This window comes from Chiloscyllium plagiosum, chromosome 17 (assembly GCF_004010195.1).
Source record: "Chiloscyllium plagiosum isolate BGI_BamShark_2017 chromosome 17, ASM401019v2, whole genome shotgun sequence".
NCBI lineage: Eukaryota > Metazoa > Chordata > Chondrichthyes > Orectolobiformes > Hemiscylliidae > Chiloscyllium > Chiloscyllium plagiosum.
The window spans coordinates 61,077,620-61,103,675 of record NC_057726.1 but is presented as its reverse complement, the minus strand read 5'-3'; the positions used below and the strand labels follow the sequence as shown (position 1 = coordinate 61,103,675).

The window sequence follows — 26,056 nt, the reverse complement described above, 5'->3', positions numbered from 1 at the left end:
ACTCCTTATGGGAGCCATTCCCACATCTTCAGCTAAAAAAAAATCTGCTCCATCTAGCCAAGTTGCAGGAAATGCCAATTTGATTACAAAAAAATGAACATGGTTCTTCATGGTGCCTCAACAACAGGCTTGACCTAATCTTAGAAGCAGAACCTTTTAATAGTAGCACAAATACTCATCCTCTTCATAACCTGGTTGGTGTTGTCTCTCAGCAAGATTACCATTTGGAAATGGTTTTCTGCCTTTGTCCCATCACTAAGAAGAAATTAGCTAAGGTAAGCCAAACATTTGTGATCATTGTAACCCCAAAGATGACTTTTGTTTCCTTTCTTAAGCCTATATTCCCACGGTAAAGAACGAATATCTAAAGTAGTATTCTATTCACAGTATTTTGGACATGAAACCACAGATATACAAGATGCTAGTCGAAGTCAGTTGCAGAATTGTGTAACAAAAGAACTGATGTGGGAATATGAAGAAATTATAAAAATTATTCATCTAAAAAGACAAGACATGTAACATAGTGGAAACAGTGATATAATTCAAACAAGAATTGGGTACACATTTGAGACAGAATATTTACAGGATCATGGGGAAAAGTGGGATTAGTTAGATAATTCTTTCAAAGAGCTGGCACAAGCACAATGAACCCATTGAGTTGAGTATGTTCTAAAATCAGTGTAAAGATACAAGTAAATTTGAAAATCCAAGTGATTATTAAAAAAAAAAGAAGTTTGTATAAAAGGCTCAGACATGGTTTATGCAAATAAAACTTAGTTGAAAAAAAATTTAAAAAACCATCCTCAGATGACAGTTTCAACTTTAGGGCCTCTAGCCAATAAATACAACATTAAAAAGCTGACATATCCAGATATCAGAGGTCCACAAAAATCAGTTTGAATACAAAAAAAAACTTCATATAATTCAGACTTGCTTCGTCAGGTCATCAGAAGAGCTGGATCTTATTCCCACTTCAATCTGAAAGTTAATATTGATCAAGTTAAGGAGATTAGGTCGGCTTTCCTGTCTTGTAAGTGTTTTGTAAGAGTGTGGAACTTGCTGGTTTTAAAAAAAATCTTTCTAGATTAACATTAAATCTGCAATTTATACTTCAGTTACCTACATTGTTAGTGTTAGCAGCACCTGACTCAACCGCTTAGAGCTGCATCTCTGCTGCCCCCATTAGTAAGAGGGATACTACACTCTGAAGCAAGATATTTTAGATTGCCATACATATGTATTCTGTGGCTAAGATATTAGCTCTAGCATAAAGCTACCAAAAATCAAGGCGCCAATGACGACAAAGGATTTTTTTTTTAAATTAGAGTACAGGGAAGCACATCTGTAACTAAATACTCTAGCATAATAAAACTTCACTCAAGTTAATAGGAACACCATGCCAGTGACCTATCTATATCCGAGATGAAGAATGATCTATTCGAAACACAAATGAATCAAGTCCTGGGGAACATCAGTAAAATTCATACACTAGTGAAGCTTGGAAATGAAACACGATACTCAAAGTTCATGCATCTATTCAGTGTTTGAGGAGCGCACAAAACTCCTGGTCATATGGTTACCAAAACAAAAAACAAACTTTAAAATCTAAACAAATAATTATAATACATATAGTTATCATGTGCCATTCTACACAAAGAGATTTTGGCTTTAGAGGGAAATAGACAAGAGATTTTAAAGTCTGTTTTTCTTTCTAAAATTATCGAAGAGCCTGGCCTTCAGCCAGTTTGTTTTGCTGAACAAATTGTTTATAACGGTCTCTTCCACAAGTGCTGCAGGGGGTCCCATATTGAATACCAGGAAGAGTCAGAAAACAGCTGCAACTCTCGAATGACAGAAACGGACTCAAAATCCTGAAGATCCAAAATGCTTAGTGAACCAAAAGTTGGTTTGCAGAGTCTTTGCAAGTGGCTTTGTTCACGTAGGAAGCAAGCAGAAGTCCAGAAGGAAAAAAATCCATGAGAAATTCTGCTTCACAGTGCAGTACTGGTTTAATTTTCACCCAAAGTGATTGCACTGTTAACTACTCAGTTGTAATTCCTGCAGAATCAGTTTCATCTTAGTGGAAACTCCGTTATATATTGGTGAGGAATACGAATAGTAACAATCTGCTTTAGCATCTCTCTGGCTCAAGTTCCATCTCAGGCCTCCATATCTGCAAACTTTCGTTTACCATAGCTCTGAACCAGATTGGAAGTGGTGATCTGCTCGGCCTGCCCCTTCTCCCACTTCTGAAACTCATTCAAGCCTTTTTGACCAGCCTGGAACAGTTCTCGCTCGAGCTCGTCCAGGTGAGCCACAAGTGATGATGTGTCCTCATTGTATGCATTCTGGGAGGAATCCATGATCCGACGAAAGCGGGTGACAAACGTCTGTGCCAAGAATAAATTTTAATTAATAGTACAATACAGGAATAGCATGCTTAAGCAGTTTCATGTGATGATCACACAAATCCTGGCCAGAGAAAAAGTGATTGGACAATATCCCCATTCAAGTATGCATTGAGACTACGCTGCAATTAAGTGCCTGTGATCGCTTCTACCGATTTAATTTGTATTAGATGCCAGAATGAGTAATATTTGTTTTTCAGAAGACCGCTGTAACTTTGCTCACAAGATTTGCTTGCTGTAAATCAGCAAAGTTCCAGTTAGAGATACTGCTACTAACTGAAATCAGTAAAAATTTTAAAAGATAGAGTTTTGCTGCAGAAAAACTGAAGTGCTTTTATCATTAAAATGATACCTTCCAACTTAAATCATGCATTCAATACAATGCTAGAACTATGGACCATAGTACTCAACTGATTGGAACAACAAAAAAAAAAAACACACAAATTTGGCAACACAATGACAGCAGGAATATCTAGTCCCAAATAAAACAATTTTGGGAAGTCACAAACCACTATTACTATAAAAACATCTTCCAGATGCCTACTCATTCCTTATCATGGATTACAGAGGAGCAGCAAAGCTGCAGGAAGACTTGTACATGGCAGAAAAGCCCCTACCTCCTTTACTAGTTTCAGAGTACAGTAGAGGGAGAGCTTAGGAACTACGCTAGTGTTCCTGCCTTTTGGAATGAAGTCTGTGTACTTAATGTTTTTTCCTTTAAACAAACAGTAATTCCAACTTTTAGGATACGGGATAAGATGCATTATGAAGTCAGATGCTGACATGACAAATACATGCATATTAAAGTGTTCCGTGTCAAATTGATATTGCTCTCAATACAGAGTCAAAGCTGCGGTTCAAGATTCCTTAAGGAATTAAGCCTTTAATCTAGATTATAACATTTCTTCAGAACTGCTGTTTTGTCAATGTCAAAGGTACCACCAAGGCAATATTAAACCATCAAAACCATCTTCTTGCCTGTTCTAGCAACTCAGCTGTACCTTACATGATTTCTGTGCTCCTTGAATTGCCATGTATTTTCAGAGTCTAGAATAAACCAGGTTGAATTGAATGACCAAAAGCCTGGACATTGTGTCAAAGCATCTGTTGAGGTCACAGAATAACTGATCACTCTTGAAAATAATGAATTATATACGACCACAATGGGTCATTGAGAGCGGTGATAAGAATGTTATGAAAGCAAACTTCTGTTTATTTCTTCCTTTTATACAGGCAACAATTAAGAATTAATAGAGATCACAGCCCATATCTGAATCCATACAAAATTACATCAGTAGAATGTCAATCTGCCATTCAAAAAACACTCTACTCCAAATAAACTTCACAGGAAGTGCTGATAAAACTCAGCAAGATCGTGGCAATTATCAGCTTAGCAATAAAACAGAAAAGTTATCAGAAGTGGTAAAAATTTGAGATGAAATCATTCTACAAATAGGCTGTAAAGTGTGGGTGGGGATGATTAAGAATAAAAGGAAAAAAATCTATGATCAGATGGAAGGCAGGGTGGAATCAAAGGCAAAGATGATTAGATTGGCAAGCAAAAGGGTATTAGTGAAACAAGAGACAATTACTCCTATTTTTCAGAACACCAAATGGGCTGGTAATCCTTTTGTTGCCATTTACATCTTCATCTTTTGTTTGTTTACAAAAGAAATTCCCTCTTTCCTTGTACATTAATTCATTTTGACAGTGGCTACTATGCAGGACTCATGTAAACTTCTTTGGCAACAGTTTAAAAAAGGCATAACCTCTGTCAGGGAAGCTGATTAAGATCACCAAATACATGTTCAAGTTCCCCAAACCAGCCATCATCCTAACTTGGAATTATACTTCGAGATTCTTTCATTGTCACTAGATCAATGTTTAAGCAGTGGAAGCAATTCATCATTACTTCCCAAGTGCAATTAGAGGTGGGCAATAAATGGTGGCCTGGTCAATGATGCACACATTGCATGAATGTATTAACATCACAAAGCTTTTGCTAATTCTAAAGAAAACAGGTCATCAACCTGACAATTTAACTGTTTGCCTACCTCCCCCACCCCAAAAGATACTACCTGGTCTGCTGAATATTTCTAGCAATTTGCACTTTTCGTTCAGATTTCCAACATCAGCAATATTGTTTTTACTCAAATAGCTCTCAAATGAAAAAAATAGGGCCATTGAAAGTAGTACAAATGGAACATTCACCTGTAGGATGGTCTGAGCAATTTCCGTGTTTTCTGGATTATTAAAGTGTAACAGCTGTGTTCCAAAACCATAATAATACGGCCCCAATTTGTGCAGGTCGACAACCTTTGCATCAGCACTGAAAATTGTCCGCCAGCTGCCTTGATACACTTTTGGTGTACTGGCAGAAATGATGCGACGTTTAGGATCGCATAGCCCTTTGGCCATCCAAAGAGGCAGTTCCATCTTTGTACCCTATTAGGAACAAAAAAAAACTAAAGTAAGAATTCAGCTCACAATAAACCACAAAAGCTCAAATGAAACAGAATGGCTGGCAATTCCTGGCAAGGTAGGAGTCCTTATTTGTCAAAGCCAAACAAAGAACAGAAAATAAAAATTTGCACTGATAGTGACATCCTGTGGTTATGAAAAGTACTAAGTGCTTTAGAAGCAATTACATGCTTTTCAAATGTGGTCAGTGCCAGATGTTGGAAATACTAAAACTAATTTCCACAGAACAAAAAAGTAACATGATCATAAACAGATAATCTGTTTCTTGTGACACCACTCACACAAAGCATAATATTGGCCAGGACATCAGTGATAACCCAATGTCCTTCTGCACGTAAAGATCTCATGAACGGTGCCTCTACAGCATGCCATTTCTTCCTTTGAGGAGAGTGTTAAGCTTGATTTGTGCTCAAGCTCCAAAATGAGAAACTCAGTATCTTGGAATTCTAAGGAAAGGGTGCTACCAAATTAATCACTGTCATTCCAAAGCACTTCATACCATCTGAAAAAAAAATTTACAAAAATGAAGCCATTCATAATGAATACATATATGCATATGTAGCAACCAAATTTATCCAGTTAGAAAATGTGATAACTGACTACATAATCCATTTTGGTACCTTTGGATTCAGAGAGATTCAGATAACAAAAAAATGCTGCACAGATAATTCAATATGGCACATTTGGTATAATAGCTCCTTGAAAGTGGAGTCGCAGGTAGATAGGATAGTGAAGGTGGAGTTTGGTATGCTTTCCTTTGTTGGTCAGAGTATTGAGAACAGGAGTCGGGAGGTCATGTTGTGGCTGTACAGGACATTGGTTAGGCCACTATTGGAATACTGCATGCAATTCTGGTCTCCTTCCTATCAAAAAGATGATGTTCTTGTGAAACTTGAAAGGGTTCAGAAAGGAATTCCAAGGATGTTGCCAGGGTTGGAGGATTTAAGCTAAATAGGGAAAGGCTGAACAGGCTGGGGCTATTTTCCCTAGAGAGTGTCAGAGGCTGAGGGGTAACCTTATAGACGTTTACAAAATTACGAGGGGCATGGATAGGATAAATAGACAAAGCCCTTTCCCTGGGGTGGGGGGAGTCCAGAACTAGAGGGCATAGGTTTAGGGTAAGAGGGGAAAGATATAAAAGAGGCAACTTTTGCACAGAGGGTGGTAGATGTATGGAATGAGCTGGAAGTGTTGGATGTTGGTAGAATTGCAACATTTAAAAGGCATCTGAATGGTTATAGGATGAGGAAGGGTTTGGAGGGATTTGGGCCAGGTGCTGGCAGGTGGGACTAGATTGGGTTGAGATATCTGGTTGGCTTGGACTGAAGGGTCTGTTCTGTGCTGTACATCTCTATGACTCTAATTACATCTGCACTTCAATAGGCATTCTGTTCAGCCAGTTTAGGCTCATGGACTGCACAAACCACGTTTTTAAAGAGAAGGTAATTTCCTAAATAGTTATTCTTATATTACAGCTGACATATTTTGCCTCAATTGGTGATAGGGAGGTAGCAATGACCAATCCACTATTAGTTAAAATCATATCTAGAATAGTAATTCATCACAAAAGTAAAGCAAAGAACTGTTGATGCTGGAAATAGCAAACAGAAATTGCTGGAGAAACAGCAGTTCTGGCTGCATCTGTGGAAAGAAAAAAGTTAACTTTTTGGCGACTCTTCAGAAAATTCAACTGTCACACTCAAACTACTAAAAGATCTAAATTGGTGGAAGATGGTGTGAATTAAAATAAGTAAAACAACAGATTCCCATACATCATTGGATGAGACTGCAGTCACAAGGATTTGTGAACAAGAACAAAAATGATCATAGCTTGGCAGTAATGCTCTTATCTCAGTCAGTAGGTCTAAGAGAATGCCATTTGGGAGCGAGGGGAAGAATTTTTAAAACTTAAGAGCATTGTGAACTTTTGGAATTTTTTACCATAGGGCTATGGAAGCCAAATCTTTTGGGTCTGTTTAAGGTAGAGATTGATAAGATCATTGATTGTCAGTGGCACTCAGCGTTATGGGGATCAGATAGATAAACAGTATTAAAGTGTTTGATCTGCCAGGATTGTACTGAATGGCAGCGCAGACTCAATGGGCTGAACTTCCCATGTCTGTTCCAATGTTCTGAAGATTTGAGTGCCATGTTGACTGGCATTGTACGAAATACAACCTTTTAGATGGAGATGCTAAAGCAAGACCCTGACCATCCGTTGAGAGGGTGAAAAAAGTTCCAAAGGATGCAAAAGTAATGGTCGATTTGTCCATGTAAAACACATACACAGTAACAATTGACAGTGAAGCATTTTGTGATATCCTGAGGACATAAAAAAGGCACGACAAAAATATATATTGTTTATTTGAGGTTAATGGATTCAACACAGGAATGGAAGTCAATGCAGACAAAACAAATGGCAGCAAGATGCAGATATCAGATTTTGATCAATTGGAAAAGAATGATAATATGACTTGCACTCTGGGACACAAACAGCATGCAGGTGGCTCAAAGCTCAAGCGTTCAATTTTAGGTGAGGTGGAAGGTAATGAGAAAATTAACAACTTGGGAGTCAAAGTGCCTTGAACATAGCAAAACATCCAAAGATGCATCACAGGAGCATAATAAACAAAATTTGAGATGGGGCAGGGGATCACAGTAGATGACCTAAAGCTTGGTCAGACACAAAATTCCAGTGTGTTGCATTACAACATTGGGGGTGAACCCTTTTGCTAATTTGAACCAGACCCCCAGAAAAGGTGACCTCCCTTTGTAATCTGTTAAAGTATGAGTAACCAAGAACTATAAAATCCTTATATTTAAAAGAATAAATTGTTAATTTTAACTCCTAAAAAAACATTAAACACCAACTATCTACATTGTAATCCTCCTTTGTCTGATCAATGTATCTACCTCCCATTCTACAACAATGCACTGATGTGATTAACAATTAAGTTTAACAAAAAAAAATTCAAAATTAGCCAGTCGTTGCTTTTGCATTGGTATCTTCACCTGTACTTACCTGGGTCTTTTCTTCAGCCTTCTGCTACACAACTTTCATACAAAAAAGGTACCTTTCAGAGCGATTCTGCAGGCCATCTGTGTTTGTTGATGCTCTCTGCCACTCTGGCTAACTGTTCAAAATGTTGGATTTTATATACCTCAAAACGTCTAACCATCTCATTGGATGGTCATTCAAAGAGTAAACTTCAAATTAGATTGGATTTTGGTATCTTGGGGCATAATTTACACTGATTGGCCAAATTCAAATTTGTTGTGTAACATAGCTATTTGTTTTCACACCCAAATAATACCTTTTGAAATTGTTCAGCATACTGATTTCACTCAGTTCTTGCCAGCTTCCCTTCTTTCAAAAAAAAAAAGGTACAATACACACCTTCATAATAAGCGTAAAAGACAAAACGGAGGTAGTGAACTAGAGTGGTTTAGGGACAGAACAGAGCTTAGGACGTTAGCAGCTGAAGACATAGCTACCAATGTTGGAATGATTAAAAATCTGAGCTGCACATGAAGCTGAACTGGAGGAATGTAGGGCTCTCAGATTTTTAGAGGTGGCGAATACAAAGATAGAGCTGAGGTCACATTATATACTCAATGGGATGTAAGAATCTAGACTTTCCTGACACTAACGTTTATTTGGGATATTGTATATACTAAATATCAGCATTAATATTTCTGAAATTAATTGTTTATCATGGACATGCATTTTTATATTAACTATTGCCACTTACCTTATCAACATGCAGTAGTACAAATTTGAGTCCTAAAGGTCAGTAAGGCACGATCAGATATCAAAGTCCAGCAAACAAGCATTGCAAACAACTTTTTCAAGGAATCCACAGAAGATTCAAGTTATTTACTCTTTAAAACAAAAGTAAAATCTTGACTATTGTAGAACAAGTTCTGAAATGAAAATTAAATTTCTAAAATAGAGTTTCATTCCTCCACATTTTAAATTAAAGTTTTTAAAAACAAAATCTATATTGTTCTGATTATCCCATGTCCCTGTCCTTCTCAAGTGTACTCATTTGTGCAGCATGCTTTGCAGTGACAGAGCATTTAAAATTTACGAGGAGCCATGTAACAGAGTCAGAAGGTTGCAGTGTTCAAGTTCTACTCGAGAATTTAAGCAAACACTCCAGTACAATACGAGTATGATCAGGGGAGAGGCCTTGTTAGCCCCTCAGGTGATGTAAAAGCTTCCTTGGCAGTATTTCAAACAGCAGGGAAATAGGAGGAACCTCAGCAAGTAAGTAGAGTTAAGATTTCCCCAAGTCCAGTGGCCCTTCATCAGGATTTGAAAATTAACTCTGCTTTCTCTTCATAGGTGCTGCCACTCATGCTGAGTTTCTCCAGTAGTTTGATTTTCTATTTCCAGCATTTGCAGTTCTTTGCTTTATTCTAGCAAATAAGTTATCACTGCCATTATGGCCAATATTCATCCAATTACCAGCAACCAAAAAAAAATCAATGTATCTAGTTCACATTTTTGTGGGACCTTGCTGTGTACTAATTGCTTTCCACATTTCCAACATACACCAGTGACTAATTTCAATAGCTGTTAAAACACATTCAGATGGCCAGAGATCATTAAATATCCTAAACTAATGCAAGCTTTTTTTGGCCATTTTCTGAACAAGCAGTAGCATCATATTCTTGACTGGTTTATACCCTATAACACTGTTAGATATCTTCAATTTGCTTAAGGGACAGACTCCCTGTAGAGGGCACCATGTGATTTCAGATTCACAATTACCAAGGATTCCATAACAAAAGCCCATGAAAAATCTGTGGACAAGTATAAACTAGACTTTTTAACTCCTGAATTTATCGTGAAAGATGCAGCTTGAAAGCAAATTGACCCTCTTTTGCAAGCAATTTTTAAAAATTTTATCCATATTCCAAAGTTAATGTTCCTGTGTATGCACAGCCCTAATACACTAGATGTAATCGGATCGCAGAGAATAAAGGAGAAAATGAAGGCTGCAGATGATAGAGATCATAGTTGAAAAAAAAGTATGGTGCTGGAAAATCACAGCAGGTCAGGCAGCATCCGAATTGCCATTTCAGGCATAAACCCTTCTTCAGGAACGTTCCACTGTTCCAATGTGAAACATGCCCAATGAAGAGCCTTTGCCTGGAACGGCGATTCTCCCGCTTCTCAGATGTTGCCTGACCGGTTGTGCTTATCTAGCACCATACCTCTCAGAATACACTACACCACTATTATAGAAAGTAAATCTCCTGTCACAGTTTATTCTTCCGCATCCAAGTGCCACTTACCCAGTCGTCCTTTATGAAGCCCAACTCTGTCCAATGTTTGGTTTATGCCCAAGTTTTTCCCAACACAACTTATGGAGCAATGACAGTGTATCTGACAGACACTAATCTTCAGTTTTTATTCTCAAAATCTCAATGCCTCCTTCAGTCTTTCCCAGCCTGCTCTTATTATTGATAAGAATACTGCATGGTCAGCAATACTCTGTTCTCATGCTCCATATACAGAAGAATCTGGATTATCCAAACGAGTGGACACTATTTCATTTGGATAATTGATCATTCAGTTAATCGATTCAATGACTCTCCTCTGGGGCTCGGAATGTTCTGAAGTTTCTGCTCCCCTCGCTCTGCCTGCCTTGCTCCTTCTCGCTATCTCATGGTTTATTTCTGAGCAGACACACTTATCTGTAAGGGACCTGCAGCATTGCTGAAGCCTCCCCCCATCCACCCAAATCAGTTCAAAGGGATTGACATAGTGAGCACTTGTTAAGTCTGCTCCCCATTCAGGAAATTGGCAGCAGCAAACCGCACACAAGACTACCCTGTCCAACACCACCCCCTGTTTTCCCCCCCAATGCCACCCACAACCCCATCCACCCCACCCCCAGTCCACCTTCCCAATAACACCCCTGACCCACCCACTCCAGCAAGGCCCCTTCCATCCCCACCCACCATCCACCCCCACCCTTCCATCTGTCCCAGCCACCCCAGAACATTGTCCTGTACAGGGCAAAAGGTGGAACCTGTCAACAAGTTGCAGTAAAAAGGTGTGTACACACACTATTTTGAGGGCAGCCATACTGGAGAACGGTGGGTGGGGGTGAAGAGAGCGCACACATGGGCAGTCAGTTATTTGGAGATGGCACCTGTGCACTAACAATATCCATGACTATTCTTGGCAGCATTTCATTTTTAATGATTATAAACAAAAGACGTGAATACTATGGAAACATCTCTTTGAAGTAATGTTTTTAATCGGGACATTGAGATCTTCTTTGGCTAATTTATATTCGGATAATCGAGATTCATCTGTATTATGAAATAGTCAGGATAAGCTCAGTGGTTCTGGATTACAAGACTCTGAACAAAAGAAAACGCTCGGTCACCCGTTTTGACTAAGTTAATGGTAGCTGGACACGCCGACGTTTGGGAAGTTTTCTGCACAGAACTAGCAATAAAAACACAATAACTAACCAGAAACTTGCTTCATTCATTAACTTCACAAACCAAAGATAGAAGTAGGCTTCTAGACGCAGAGAGAACGAAAATCTGCGGATCTGCTTGGAGGTATTTCCGATGCAATATAACTTTGGAGAAAGAGCTCTGACCAGTTAGAAATCGAAAACACCTATTACGAGATGTACAGGCCAATTTTCATTGTCTTGCTTCGAGGGAAGAAAGGATTTCTTAATATTTTAGGTTTTTTTGTTTGCCAAAGAGCAATGACTATAAACATTTTACTGGTTGAATTATACAAAATTAGAGTCAGAGCCCACTTACTCGGGTACAACAAAGCCATTTCTGTTCCATACTTGTTTTAATTAGAGAACCACATTTCTATCACATCGCCACTATCCTTTAGTTTTTAATTGACAGGCCCCGGAAGCAGCGAAACGACCCCTTCACCTTCCCACTTGACGGCGGCCAGCCCGCTCCCTTACCTCGGGGATGAGATCGGCCTCACTGCTCTTGTCTAGAAAGCCCAGTCGCGGCAGCAACATCACAGTCCGACATGGAACCTTCTCTTGTGTCATCAGGATATCATCCAAGCTGAAGAAATTTTCCTCCAGGCCTCCCGGAGGTACCGGCAAATAGGACTCGGCGCGCGGCATTAAGAAGGCCGCCTAACTAGCTTGTTAGGTAAGAGGAGGGGCGATAGGCTCGAGCCGCCGGAAACGGGCTCAGTTCAAATCTCCCGCCCAGCCCGCTAGGCAGCAGCGACCAAACGCAGACTCCTCTCGCAACTACGTAACGAGCGAGCAGATATTGATTTACGAGCAGTAAAATCGTAATCTTTGTCAAACACACCAGCGGAAGGCACGATAAACTTAAGCGTCCGCAAAACAAAAATCAGTGGCAACTATTAATAGACCGCCGTCATCATTAACATAACGCACGTATATATTTTTGATAAAATGCAGAAGCAGGTACAGCGATTGTCGGCGAACTCACGTGCCTCCCAGATCCAGCGCGTGGCAGGTGGGCGGTTAGATTTTGAAGAGGGAAAGGGCGCGCGACCGAGGTTCGGGCGGCGCTTGGCGGAAGGAGTAAGGTGGAGGTCAAAGGCAGAGGACGGACCCAGTGAGGGTCGGAGCAGGGCAACATAAGAATGGCGAGTCACGCGGAGGTTCGTGACACCTCACCAAAGTTGAGAAGGAAGAGTACTCCTCGATTTTCTAACATACACGTCAGGTCTCGGACCATGGAGCGGTCCAAGTTCTACGAGGACCTGGTGGAGGAGATGCGCCGGAAAATGTGGTGAGTGTTCGAGGACAAGGTCACACCTGGGTAATTCTGTCTGCTGCGCATGTGCATGACCATCGCGTCCATTCAGTCCAGTTGGAGAATTCATGGGATAGTTAAAGCAGGAGGAGACTTTTCTGTCTGTGGGCTCTGCAAGAGTAGTTCACCCAATTCCACAGTCCCCCCGTCTTCTGATTATTTCAATTGAATCTGTCTCCACAATATTGCCATGTAGCGTAATCCAAATCTCCACCGCTCTCTACATCCAAACATTCCCACGCAACCCTTACCACTTTTGCCAATGGCATGAAATTTGGTTTTCGCTGATTCTCTGACCTTCTGTCAGTGAGAACAGTTTTATTCTATTTAACCTGCCCAGACTCCTCATGATTTTGAACACCTCTCTTGAACTCTTTAATTTTCTGAGGATAAAATCCACGTGACAAAATTTCTCATACCTGGAACCATTCTTGTGAATCCTTTCTGCATCCACTTCTGATGCTTCTGCGTCCTTCCTAAAATTTGGTTGTTAGAATGGTTCAGTTATTCTGCCCAAATGTTTTATGAAGGTTTGTCATAACTTAATCGTTTTTTGTACTCTACATCTTTAGGAATCCAGGATACTGTGACCTTTACTAACTGCCATCTTCAGTGATGCATAAACATATATTCAAGGTTTGCGTAAAGATTTGTAGATTAGAGTGGTGCTGGAAATGCACAGCAGGTCAGGGAACCTCCAGGGTGGAGAGGTAAATGGGTGAAGGGGGTGGGGCTGGGGAGAAGATAGCAAAGAGTACAATGGGTGGATGGGGGTGGGGATGAAGGTGATAGGTTAGGGGGAGAGTGGGAAGGGAGATTGACAGGTAGGACAGGTCATGAGGATGGCAATGAACTGGAATTTAGGAACTGAGGGGGGAAGATTTGTAGCTCAGGTGCCGGTTGTCCTAGTTGTAAGTATGTTCGCAGAGCTGGGAAGTTGATTTGCAGACGTTTCATATCATCTTGAAGACTCTGTGGAGCTGCTCCTCTTCTCTTCGCAGGTCGAGAGTGATGCACTGTGTTGTAGTCCTTTTCGATAGGTTCCTAATGCATCTTCTCTTGTGTGTTCGGGTCGTTGCTGTCACTAGCCACTAAATGCCACAACCAGCTGCTCCTAGAGGCCATACACACAGATGACATGGACCACAAATTCGACTGGGACAACACAACGATCATAGGACAAGCTAAACAGAGGGCAGCCAGAGAATTTCTAGAAGCATGGCACTCATTACACAGACTCCACCATCAAACACATAGACCATGACCCAATTTACTGACTCTACAATGAACAACCAGAACTGGCAACTGGAAGCAGCAGGAATGGAACCAAAGAAATTTCAGAAGGCACAGTACAGCAGCGCTTCACAGGAGGCTCCGAAGCACTGAAGATGTCACCTAGACTGGATGAAACCTCAGCAAGTCAACTTCCCAGCTCGGCGAACACACCCACAACTATGATAAATATTTTTTCTTGGTCTCTATATGCTACACCTCCTTTAGAATTATATTGTTTTTACATTGCCTGTCCTTGTTCTTCCTACAAAATAGATTTAACACTTTCCTCCATTAAATTCTATCTTCCACTTGTCCACTATTCACCAGACTGTCCTCTTGAAGTCTGTTCTACTTAAGTTCTCCTGACACACTTCACAATGCCTTCATGTTTTCTGTTATTTTTAAATTGTACCCAATTCACTCAATTAGGATCTGGAATGCTAAGTAAAGATGTGGTGGAAGGGCATTTCAAAGTATTTGAGACAAGTACTTGAGAATATGATATTTACAGGGTTATAACAAAAAGGACTGATATGAGACTAAGCATAACACCTAAGTATAATAAAGATCCAGCATATAGAGAGTGCGAAAATGATCTCCTGTGCTGTAAGTTCCCCTGAATGTCAATATCTCATTATAACCATACAGCTGTTCAATTATAGCAACTGGAACAAAAATCACAAGTAAAATATTTAATAGTTTGTTTTTCTGCAATTTTTAACCCAAATTTGTAGGGTTTTTTTTTCCCAGTGGGCTATTCAAATTAAAATATTATTTGTCCATGTTAGTCCTGGTACATGTGCTCAGGAACTTTTAAAAAGTGTTATTGCACTGTCCAGCTGTGTCATGCCTTAGTGGTCAACTAATCCAGGTTTAGTGTACAATGTCTCCAAATTCTGACCATTTCCAAACCTTGTGATCACCATCAACAACAAAACTAAACTTGCATTTATATTCCTGTTATGGAATAAACTCTGATCTGAGCTCTCAATGTCTCATTGAATGTATTAGTTAACAGTTGTTTTTACCCCAGTACAATAACCAGCATGTTAAAATCTTTGTTCGCCCTCGCTAACAACGGTGAATGAAACAAGAAATTATTGCAGTGCAGAACAAAGCCATTGCACCCATTATGTCTGTGCTGTCCGTTGTCTGAATGAGAAATTCACCTAATGCCATTAGGCCACTACCTTTCCATTTAGACCAATCATCAATTATATTGGTTTGCCTTGGGGAAGTACATTCATCCCTTTCTAATAACAGTAATATTTCCTTTTGAATATTATGATTTAACTTGCCTCTGCAATATTGTTGTTAAATTTTAACTGCCTGTTGTAGAAAAGTTATTCCTCGTTTGCTAACTGCTTTATATCCATTCCATTATTCTTGATCATTCCGCAAATAGTCACATTTCAAATATTCTATTAGTAATTTCTAAGGAAAACTGTCCCAACTTCACCAGTCTGGTTCCAGCGATGAAGACATTCTCATGAATGTTTTCATTATTCAGTCAATAGCTTCATATCTTGCCTAGTTTAGAACAAAATTAAGTCTCATGGACAAATACATGTTAATTAAGGGAAACCAGCATTGAGGGATAATTGTATTTCTAACTTGCTAGAGTTACATGGACTTCAAAAAAAATTTGATACAATGCTGCATTCTGCACGTAGATTCATAGCTTGTGGAATAAAAGGACAATAGCAACATGGATATGATGTTTCCGAAAGGAGTGGTTAATTTTTTTTTTTAAAGTTTGGTGCAATGTTTGTAGAGTACCCCGAGTGCCACAATAGTTAGCTTTTGACTGAGTCTACTCCTCCCTGTTCTGAAATTTGCATACGTAATAACTGCCTGTTTTGCCCTTATGTGTAATGATGTTTATATTGAAGGAAATATGGTGACACGTGGAATTTACTGATCATCACATTTGACACCACGGGAAGATAGTGCATGAAGATACTGCTATTTCATACCATTTGAGTTGAATGATTTCTTGAATTTTTTTCTTCTTCTAGTTGCCATAAAAATCGAGAATCCTTACTTAGCTCCTCCAGTGGATTTTTCAACTATCGTGGGATGCTGAACTGGGCTGTGGTTGTGTTGGTAGGTATCATTCTCCTATCCAAAAAAGGGACACTTCTGTTTTAAATGCTGTATGACTCTATAACTTGTTAATATTCTCCAACTGAATTTAATGGTTCTGGATTAGTGGGGCTGGAAAAGCACAGCAGTTCAGGCAACATCCGAGGAGTAGTAAAATCGACGTTTCGGGCAAAAGCCCTTCATCAGGAATACAGGCAGAGAGCCTGAAGGGTGGAGCGATAAGTGAGAGGAGGGTGAGGGTGGGGAGGAAGATGAGGCGTTCTTCCTCCAGACGTCTGGTGGTGAGGGAGTGGCAGTGAAGGAGGCCCAGGACCTCCGTGTCCTCGGCAGAGTGGGAGGGGGAGTTGAAATGTTGGGCCACAGGGCGGTGTGGTTGATTGGTGTGGGTGTCCCGGAGATGTTCCCTAAAGCGCTCTGCTAGGAGGCATCCAGTCTCCCCAGTGTAGAGAAGACTGCATCGGGAGCAACGGATATAATAAGTGATATTGGTGGATGTGCAGGTAAATCTTTGGATGTGGAAGGCTCCTTTAGGGTAGTCACATGGATCATATCCATTTTTTTATGCTTTTAGCAGTGTTTCTACACTTAGTGATCTTACTAATACTTTGTGGTGATACTTTTTATTTTTTTTAAATTAACATTTGTATTGATTTTAGTGACTTATGTAAACTACTGAGTTTTTCTAGCATGGTGTTTTTGAAACCTCATGTCATATCACTCTCTCTCTGAGGAACACCGTAACACACTGGTTTATGTGTGTAAAGAACGGAATATTTCACCACCTTGACTTCCAAACACAGAATACCTAAAGCATGAAATGTTTGGCCCATGATGGAAAATTTACTTAAAGTTGAACCAATATATTTTTCTGCAAATTATGTAAAACTTGTGCAATGCATAATACGTGGATATCAATAGAAGTTCAATCTCTATATTCTGTAAGGTTTTTATCGATATTACTGTGTACAGGATTCTTGAATTTATATATAGAGGCATACATAATAATAATAGCATCAAATAGCACTCTGCTCGAGTGACACCTGGGCAGGACTGGGACTAATGTCCTTTGGGGGTACTTGGTAGAATGGTTGATTGGGGACGGTTTGAACTAGTGTGGCAGAGGGATTGGGACCAGAGGAATAAGACAGTAGATACGGAAATCGAGAGAAAGGTAGAAACCAAGGCAAACATGACTATGAACAGGCAGGGAAACGCTGCTGAAAAGAGCAGGGGATGTGTTTCAATGTGAGATGTATAATAGACAAAGGAGATGGACTTAAAGCTTTGGTTAGTACTTGGAACTATGACATTATTGCGATTTCAGAGCCTTGGCTGAAAGAGGGACAGGGCTGGCAGCTGAATGTCCCTGAATTTAGATATTTTAGGTGTGATAGGGGATGTAAAACGAGTGGGGGAGTTGTAATAGGATAACTAGAGAAAAGTTTAGCCCACTCAAGGACAAAGGAGGAAAGTTATGCATGGAGTCAGGAAAAAAAGGGTTAGATTCTTGATCAGTACTTTGCATCAGTATTCACCGAGGAGAGGGACATGACAGATGTTGAGGTTAGGGATGGATGTTTGATTACTCTAGGTCAAGTTGGCATAAGGAGGGAGGAAATGTTAGGTATTCTAAAAGGCATTAAGGTGGACAAGTCCCCAGGTCCAGATGGGATCTATCCCAGGTTACTGAGGGAAGCAAGAGAGGAAATAGCTGTGGCCTTAACAGATCTCTACAGCACCTGTGAACATAGGTGAGGTCCCGGAGGTCTGGAGAATTGCTAATGTTGTCCTGTTGTTTAAGATGTATAGCAGGGATAATCCAAGTAATTATAGACCGGTGAGCCTGATGTCAGTGGTAGGGAAGCTGTTGGAGAAGATACTGAGGGATAGGATCTATTTACATTTGGAAGAAAATGAGCTTAAGTGATTGGCAATATGGTTTTGTGCAAGGAAGGTCATGCCTCCCCAATTTAATAGAACTCTTTGAGCAAATGACAATGTTGATTGAGGGAAGGGCTGTAGATGTCGTATATGGATTTCAGTAAAACATTTGATAAGGTTCCCCATGGTAGACTGATGAAAAAAGTGAAGTCTCATGTGGTCCAGTGTGTACTAGCTAGATGGACAGCGAACTGGCTGAGCAGCAGGAGACGGTAGTAGTGAAAGTGAGTTTCTTAAACTGGAAAACTGTGACCTGTGGTGTTCTACAGGGATCCATGTTGGGACCACTGTTTATTAGATTAGAATAGATTACTTAGTGTGGAAACCGGCCCTTTGGCCCAACAAGTCCACACCAACCCGCCGAAGCGCAGCCCACCCAGACCCATTCCCCTACGTTTACCCCTTCACCTAACACTACGGGCAATTTAGCATGGCCACATCACCTAACCCTGCACATTTTTGGACTGTGGGAGGAAACCGGAGCACCCGGAGGAAACCCGTGCAAACTCCACAGTCAGTTGCCTGAGGCGGGAATCGAACCTGGGTCTCTGGCGCTGTGAGGGCAGCAGTGCTAACCTCTGTGCCACCGTTATTTGTGATTCACATAAAAGACGTGGAAGAAGGTATAGGGGGTCTGATTTGCAAGTTTTCAGATGACACTAAGATTGGTCAAATAGCAGATATTGAAAGGGACTGCCAGAAAATGCAGCAGAATATAGATTGGAGAGTTGGCCAGAGAAATGACAGATGGAGTTCAATCCAGGCAATTGAGAGGTGATGTATGTTGGAAGATCCAATCCTAGAGCAAACAAATATGGTAAATGGAAAAGTCCTGGGGAAAATTGATGTACAGCGAGATCTGGGTGTTGAGATCCCTGAAAGTGACAACGCAGGTCAATAGAGTGGTCACGAAGGTATATGGCATGCTTTCCTTCATCAGTTGGGGTATTGAGTACAAGAGTTGGTAGGTCATGTTACAGTTGTATAGGACTTTGGTTCAGCCACATTTGGAATACTGCGTACAATTCTGGTTGCCACATTACCAAAATGCTGTGGATGTTTTGGAGAGGGTGCAGAGGAGGGTCATTGGGATGTTGCCTGGTATGGAGGGCGCCAGCTGTGAAGAGAACTAGAGTAGGTTAGGATTATTTTCATTAGAAAGATGGAGTTTCGGGGTGTGGTGGGAAACCTGATTGAGGTCTACAAAATCATGAATGGTGTAGACAGGGTGGATAGCAAGAAGCTTTTTCAGAGTGGGGGACTCAGTTACTAGGGGTCACGAGTTCAAGGTGAGAGCAGAAGTTTTAAGAGAGCTATGCGTGAAAAGTTCTTTATGCAGAGACTGGTGGGTGCCTGGAACACGTTGCCAGCAGCAGTGGTAGAGGCAGGCATGATAGTCTCATTTAAGATGTATCTAGACAGATACATGAATGGGCAGGGAGCACCGGCCTTAGAAAATATGTAACAGATTTAGGTAGAGGCTCTGGATCGGCACAGGCTTGGATGGCCGAAAGGCCTGTTCCTGTGCTGTACTTTTTTTGTTAGTATTCTGTTCAACTCTGGATTCCTTATTTTGTAGAAGGATGTCAAGATCTTGAAAGGATGAAGAGAAGATTTAACAATGATGCTGAGGATATGAATCTTCCCTTGTCTGTTGTGAGAACATTTTGGGACTTTTTTTTTGTATTCACTCATGTGATGTGGACATTGCTGGTTTGCCAGCATTTATTGCTCATTCTGGCTGCATTGAACTGAAGAGGCTTGCTAGGCCATTTCAGAGGGCAGTTGAAAGTCGACTGCATTCCTGTGGGTCTGAAGTAACATATAGGCCAGACCGTGTGAGGATGACAGATTTCCTTCCCTGAAGGAAATTAGTGAGCCTGATGGTGTTTTCCAGACAATTTACAATAGTTTCACAGTCATCAATAGATTCTTAATTCTAGATTTTTTTTTTAGTAAATTCATCTAAAACTTAACTACACTTTCTTTTGTCAACATGACATCCCTAGGTCAGCAGTGCTTATATCATGGAGTACCACAGACAGCCGATTTTTTTTTTTCTTTTTCTTTTTCTTTTTTTCTGATTATCTCACACAGCACCATTTTAACTGCACCAGCCAATTAATTAGTGTGCTGGATTTTTTTTAACCACTACTTTGTGTGTGAATTTAAGAAAAATGTGGACAAATTTCATTTTTTACCTCTGATTTCTTAAATCCATGTTCTACATCCTGAAAGTCATTTTGTGGATTGAAGTGCCATTTTGAGACACTGAAGTAGAAAATTTGGTTGATATCCACAGTCAGACCTCCAATACTTTACCACTCAGCACCATTTTCTACTTGATCATTTAGCCAAACAAGTCTTTTGAAAATATATTTCAGTGAAGCATATTGGCGAAGGTACAGTAGTGGTATCATTCTTTACAATCTGAACGTCAATATTTTGGATGTTGAGAGATTGAGAAGGTTTTGTTCTTCTATTGTTCCTACCAAAGTAAATAATCTTGTATTTCTTCACATTTTGCCCCAACCTGCTCCATTGTTGCCTACTGACTGAACCCATCTACATCCCTTTTCAGAATCCTTGGACTGGCCTTTGTTTCTGTCAGGGATGTAATAGAGACTCACCAGGCCTGAAAAATATTGACACTGGGCCAGATTGCAGGCTTTCCAGTATTGATTTCATCTTTAGGGGAGGGTAGGACTGTGAACCTGCCAGAATCCCCATTTGTTTGGAGAACTCATTAAGAGATTGTTAAAGTGGCATTTATGTTTAATGGGGCACAAGGACTACATTCAAAACTGGGAAAGAAAATGTTAAGGGGGTTGGGTGCAGAGAATGGATTCAGTCATGGCTGCCCCAGGCAATTACTGTGTGCCATTAACATTTTAAAATGTATAAAAGGTGATCATTTAGTTACAAATGCATGCCATTAGGCCTGCACAGATGTGTGGAGACCAGGCTTCTTATTATTTAAACACAAAAACTGCAGAAAGCTCCATTACAGAAGTATTTAGGGGTCACTTTTCATAAATCACAGAAAACTTCCATACTGGTTCAGTTAGAGTTGTAAGCATGGAAACAGACCCTTCAGTCCAACTTATCCATGCTGACCAGATACCCTAAATTAATCTAATCCCATTTGCCAGCATTTGGTCTATATCCCTCTCAAAGCTTCCTATTCTTATACCCAATCAGATGCCTTTTAAATGTTGGAATTGTACTAGCCTCCACCATTTCCTCTGGCAGCTCGTTCCATACATGCACCACTCTGTGGAAAAAAATTGCCCCTTACGATACCTCCTATACCTTTCTACTCTCACCTTAAACCTATGCCCTCTAGTTTTGGACTCCTTTTTGCTGGGAAAAGACCTTGTCTATTCACCCTATCCATTCTGCTCATGACCTTATAAACCTCTGCCTGCGTTGCTTCAAGAAAAATAGCCCCAGCCTATTTGGTCTCTCCCTATAGCTCAAACCCTTTGTAAATCGTTTCTGCACCCTTTCAAGATTAGAAACATCTCTACTGTAGCAGGGAGACCAGAATTGAACGCAGTATTCCAATGTGTTGTACAGCTACAACAAGACTTCCTAACTTCTATACTCCATGCGCTGACCAATAAAGGCAAGCATACCAAACACCACCTTCACTATCCTGTCTACCGTGACTCCACCTTCGAGGAATTATGAACCTGCACCCCAAGCCTCTTTGTCAGGCAACACTCTCCAAGACTCTGCGATTAAGTGTACAAGTCCTGCCCAATTCTCCCTACCAAAATGCAACACTTCACATTTATCTAAATTAAACTCCCATCTGCACTCCTCTTTATGTCCACTACACCACCAACTTTGGTGTCATCTGCAAACTTAGTGGCCATACCTCATATATTGATATACAAATCATTTAGCGAAAGTATGGTACTGGAAAAGCACAGCAGGTCAGGCAGCATCCAAGGAGCAGGAGAATCGATCCTGATGAAGGGCTTCTGCCCGAAACATCGATTCTCCTACTCCTGTGATGTTGCCTGACCTGGTGTACTTTTCCAGCACCACACTCTCGACCCTAAACTCCAGCATCTACTGTTCTCACTTTCTCCTGTCCAATCATTTATATCAATTACAAAAAGCATTGAATAATAGGCAAATTAGCCTTTATTTCAAAGGGAATAATTTATAAAAATAAGGATGCTCTTGCTGAAAACCTATACAAGGGACTAATCCAATCTTAAGTGGAAAACTGATCATCTTTGTTCCCCATATCTAACAAAATATATTGGTATTAGAAACAGTTCAGAGAAGGTTCACTCATTGATCCCAGGTATGGAGGACAGGTTGAATAATTAGGCTTCTACTAATTTCGGTTTCGAAGAATGAGAGGTGACTTAATTGAAACATACAATATTCTTAGGGGCCTTGACAGGGTAGATGCTGAAAGATTGTTTTACCTTGTGGAGAGACCAAGACCAGAATGTATAATCTTCATGCAAGGGGTCACCCATGAGGATTTTTTTTTCTGTAATAAATCTGTGGAGTTCTTTACTGCAGAGGGCCTTTGAGGTTTAGTTGATTAGCATATTCAAGACTGAGACAGGTCATGTGGATATGACAAGGAGTGGATGCTTGTGGATGTGATGCCAATCAGTGAACTGCTTTGTCCGGGATGGTATCAAGCTTCTTGGGTGTTGTTGGAGTTGCATCGTCCAGGCAGTTAGGGAGTATTCCATCACGCTCCTGACTTGTGCCATTGAAGTGCAGTTTGAAGAATAAATCAGAAGACTGGATGCCAACAAATAACAGCTGCAACAAAAAAGGACAAAACTACAGGTTTTGTCTGAATGCATTTGAAACAAAATGAATATACTGCAATAAATACAATCTGGCTTAAAAATGTAGCTTTGATTGAGAGGTAAGTGGAACTAATTAGGTAGGGAGCACACACGCAGATATTAAAATTATTTGAAGATGAGATTTGTATGCAAGGAGTTCACCATTTAAAGGCTCCTTCACAACTAGCAGGAGAAGCCAGCAAGTTCCACTTTGAAATTTACATACATCTAAAGGAGATGTGGAGACAATATGCACTTTCTGTGACTGAATTTAGTAGAACAGTACTTAGTACAGACAATATGTTAATCACTGAAAAAAGGGGCTGAAAAGAGACACGACTCCACCATACCCATGTGAAAATAAAATGTTAAGTACAGGAGAGATCTTGCAATGGTTAAAACCAGGTGTGTCAACTTGTAAAAAGATAGTGAAGATCCTTATCACATAAATAAGATTGGATGCAAGTTCAAGTGGCACTCATAAAATAGAGAAATGAAACATCTTAACAGATCTTATTTTAGGATTCTTTTAATATTGAAAGAATAAATAAAGAAATAAGATGAAAGAAATTTCAGTAAAAGAGCTAAAGGCATCACAAACAAATTGACTAAATAAAAGCTCAGAAGTTCATTCTGGAATTTTCACCAAATAATTAAGGAATAATGTTTAATGATGTAGGACTACATGAATGTAGGAGAAACCTATATAGAGGGTTAGCACCCACATTTTCAAAGCAAGGGGTATCTGAACAATATAAAAATAAGATCCCTTCACTGAAATTTAGAAGTATTAGGAACCCTCAGGTAATGCTTACTGGAAGAAGATATTTAAATAAATCAGTGATTTAAGGTAAAACTTGTTTTAAATGTTGATGTACTAATTTTGAATATTTTTAAATAGTCAGTATTCTTGAATAATTACGAAGGACATCAAACTGGATTCTGTTAGATTTGTTTTTTTAGTGGTTTTTGGCATAGCAGTTTACTTATTAACTTATTGACCGAGATTATCAAGCAACACACTAAAATTGTAAAGTTAGTAAATCATCTCATTTAAGTTTTTGCTGTTAAAACAAAAACAAGCCTCAACTCTCAAAATCAATATATTGTGGATGCTAGAAATCTGAAATGAAGACAGGCACAGTGGTTCAGTGTTAGCACTGCTGCCTCAGCGCCAGGGGCCTGGCATCCGTTCTATACTCTCATGACTGTGTGTGTGTGTGTGGATTGGCTGTGATAAATTGCCCATTGATTAGCTGTGGGAATTGCAGGGTTATTTGCGGGGGGTGGGGGTCCGGTTGAAAGCCCTTTGAAGGGCTGGACTCCATGGGCCAAATGTCCTACTTCCACACTGTAGCGATTCTATGAAAACAAAGTGCTGGAGAAACTCAGCAAGTCTTGCAGCATCAGGAGAGAGAAGCTGAGTTAACATTTTGAGTCTTGTATGACACTTCTTCATAACTCTTGTATACGCCAAAAGTAATAAATATATTCTGGAGAGAAATTCTAGACCCTATAAATATCTGCAATGTTTATAGCATAGCTAAGGCTTATCAAAATTAAGGAGTCCATTTGGAGGAATGTAACATTCTTTGGCAGCATCTTCTATTGTGAGATAGTTGTCTTAATCCTACAGATGCAAGAAAAACATTTTGTGGGATTGAGTAGCTTGAACTCAGCAGCCTAAATTTATTGGGAAAATGCTCCTGAGCTAACTTACGTTTAAATAAGAGTTAAATGTTATAAATCTGTTCAGGGAGGACATATTGGACAGGACTAAATGCACATACCATATCTTTTATTAGACAGATGCAATAGAATTAATTAAAGTCGAACTGTTATTAATGTATTTATATTATTTTTCTTATTCTTACTCAGATATTGACTCATGCACATATTGTTTTGGAAAATTTGATCACGTACGTATTATACCTATGATTATGAACTGTTTCTGCTTTAAATATTTCAATAGTCTTTATTATTATTTGGCTTTGTGACTAGAAAGCTTTCTACCTTATTTGCAATGAGAAAGTGGGTCCAGGAGATGCATTCAGTTGAAATGAATGTGCTTCTGTCAAATCCAAATGTTAGAATTTATCAAAAAACAGAGTCAAAGATCAGTAAGATTACAATTAAATAAGTTATCCATTAGTTTAGATTCTAACTCCAGTGGACTGACTTTCTAGCTACTGTACCTATGTATATTGAATAATGTGATTTTGCATAGGAAAACCAGAATGGAGGATTACATGCCTCAACAGAGTCTGGCCAATTTTCTCTCCATTAACTTAAAAAAGATGAGAAATCAGAGTCTTTACAACCAATAAACAGTTTAGAGTCATAGAGATGTACAGCATGGAAACAGACCCTTCGGTCCAACCCATCCATGCCAACCAGATATCCCAACCCAATCTAGTCCCACCTGCCAGCACCCGACCCATATCCCTCCAAACCCATCCTGTTCGTATACCCATCCAAATGCCTCTTAAATTTTGCCATTGTATCAGCCTCCACCACATCCTCTGGCAGCTCATTCCATACATGTACCACCCTCTGCATGAAAAAGTTGCCCCTTAGGTCTCTTTAATATCTCACCCTAAACCTATGCCCTCTAGTTCTGGACTCCCCGACCCCAGGGAAAAGACTTTGCCTATTTATCCTATTCATGCCCCTCATAATTTTGTAAACCTCTATAAGACCACCCCTCAGTCTCCGCTCCAGGGAAAACAGCCCCAGCCTGTTCAGCCTCTCCCTGTAGCTCAGATCTTCCAACCGTGGCAACATCCTTGTAAATCTTTTCTGAACCCTTTCAAGTTTCACAACATCTTTCCAATAGGAAGGAGACTAGGGGAATTGCATGCAATATTCCAACAGTGGCCTAACCAATGTCCTGTACAGCCGCAACATGACCTCCCAACTCCTGTACTCCATACTCTGACCAATAAAGGAAAACATACCAAATGCCTTCTTCACTATCCTATCTACCTGTGACTCTACTTTCAAGGAGCTATGAACCTGCACTCCAAGGTCTCTTTGTTCAGCAACACTCCCTAGGACCTTAGCAGGACTTATACGCTTAATGGTAAGATTTGCTTTCCCAAAATGCAGCACCTCGCATTTATCTGAATTAAACTCCATCTGCCACTTCTCAGCCCATTGGCCCATCTGGTCCAGATCCTGTTGTAATCTGAGGTAACCCTCTTCACTGTCCAC

At 40.1% G+C, this 26,056-nt stretch overlaps 2 protein-coding genes across 2 annotated transcripts in view; one reads left to right on the top strand and one right to left on the bottom strand.

Moving 5' to 3' along the window:
* Positions 1 to 1,518: 1,518 nt before the first annotated feature.
* Positions 1,519 to 12,236, bottom strand: gins3 (GINS complex subunit 3). Its single transcript, XM_043707289.1, has 3 exons — positions 11,852 to 12,236; positions 4,620 to 4,853; positions 1,519 to 2,390 (listed from the first exon to the last, which is right to left on the bottom strand). The coding sequence occupies exons 1-3, from the start codon at positions 12,020 to 12,022 to the stop codon at positions 2,160 to 2,162; spliced, it is 636 nt and encodes a 211-aa protein (XP_043563224.1). The 5' UTR covers positions 12,023 to 12,236; the 3' UTR covers positions 1,519 to 2,159.
* Positions 12,237 to 12,504: 268 nt separating this feature from the next.
* LOC122558555 (diacylglycerol O-acyltransferase 1-like) overlaps positions 12,505 to 26,056 on the top strand; it is a 175,656-nt gene continuing 162,104 nt past the window's right edge. Inside the window, exons 1-2 of the mRNA XM_043707286.1 lie at positions 12,505 to 12,668; positions 15,986 to 16,073. Coding sequence (XP_043563221.1) covers positions 12,520 to 12,668; positions 15,986 to 16,073 — 237 coding nt within the window. The 5' untranslated portion in view covers positions 12,505 to 12,519. The remainder of the gene's footprint in view (positions 12,669 to 15,985; positions 16,074 to 26,056) is intronic.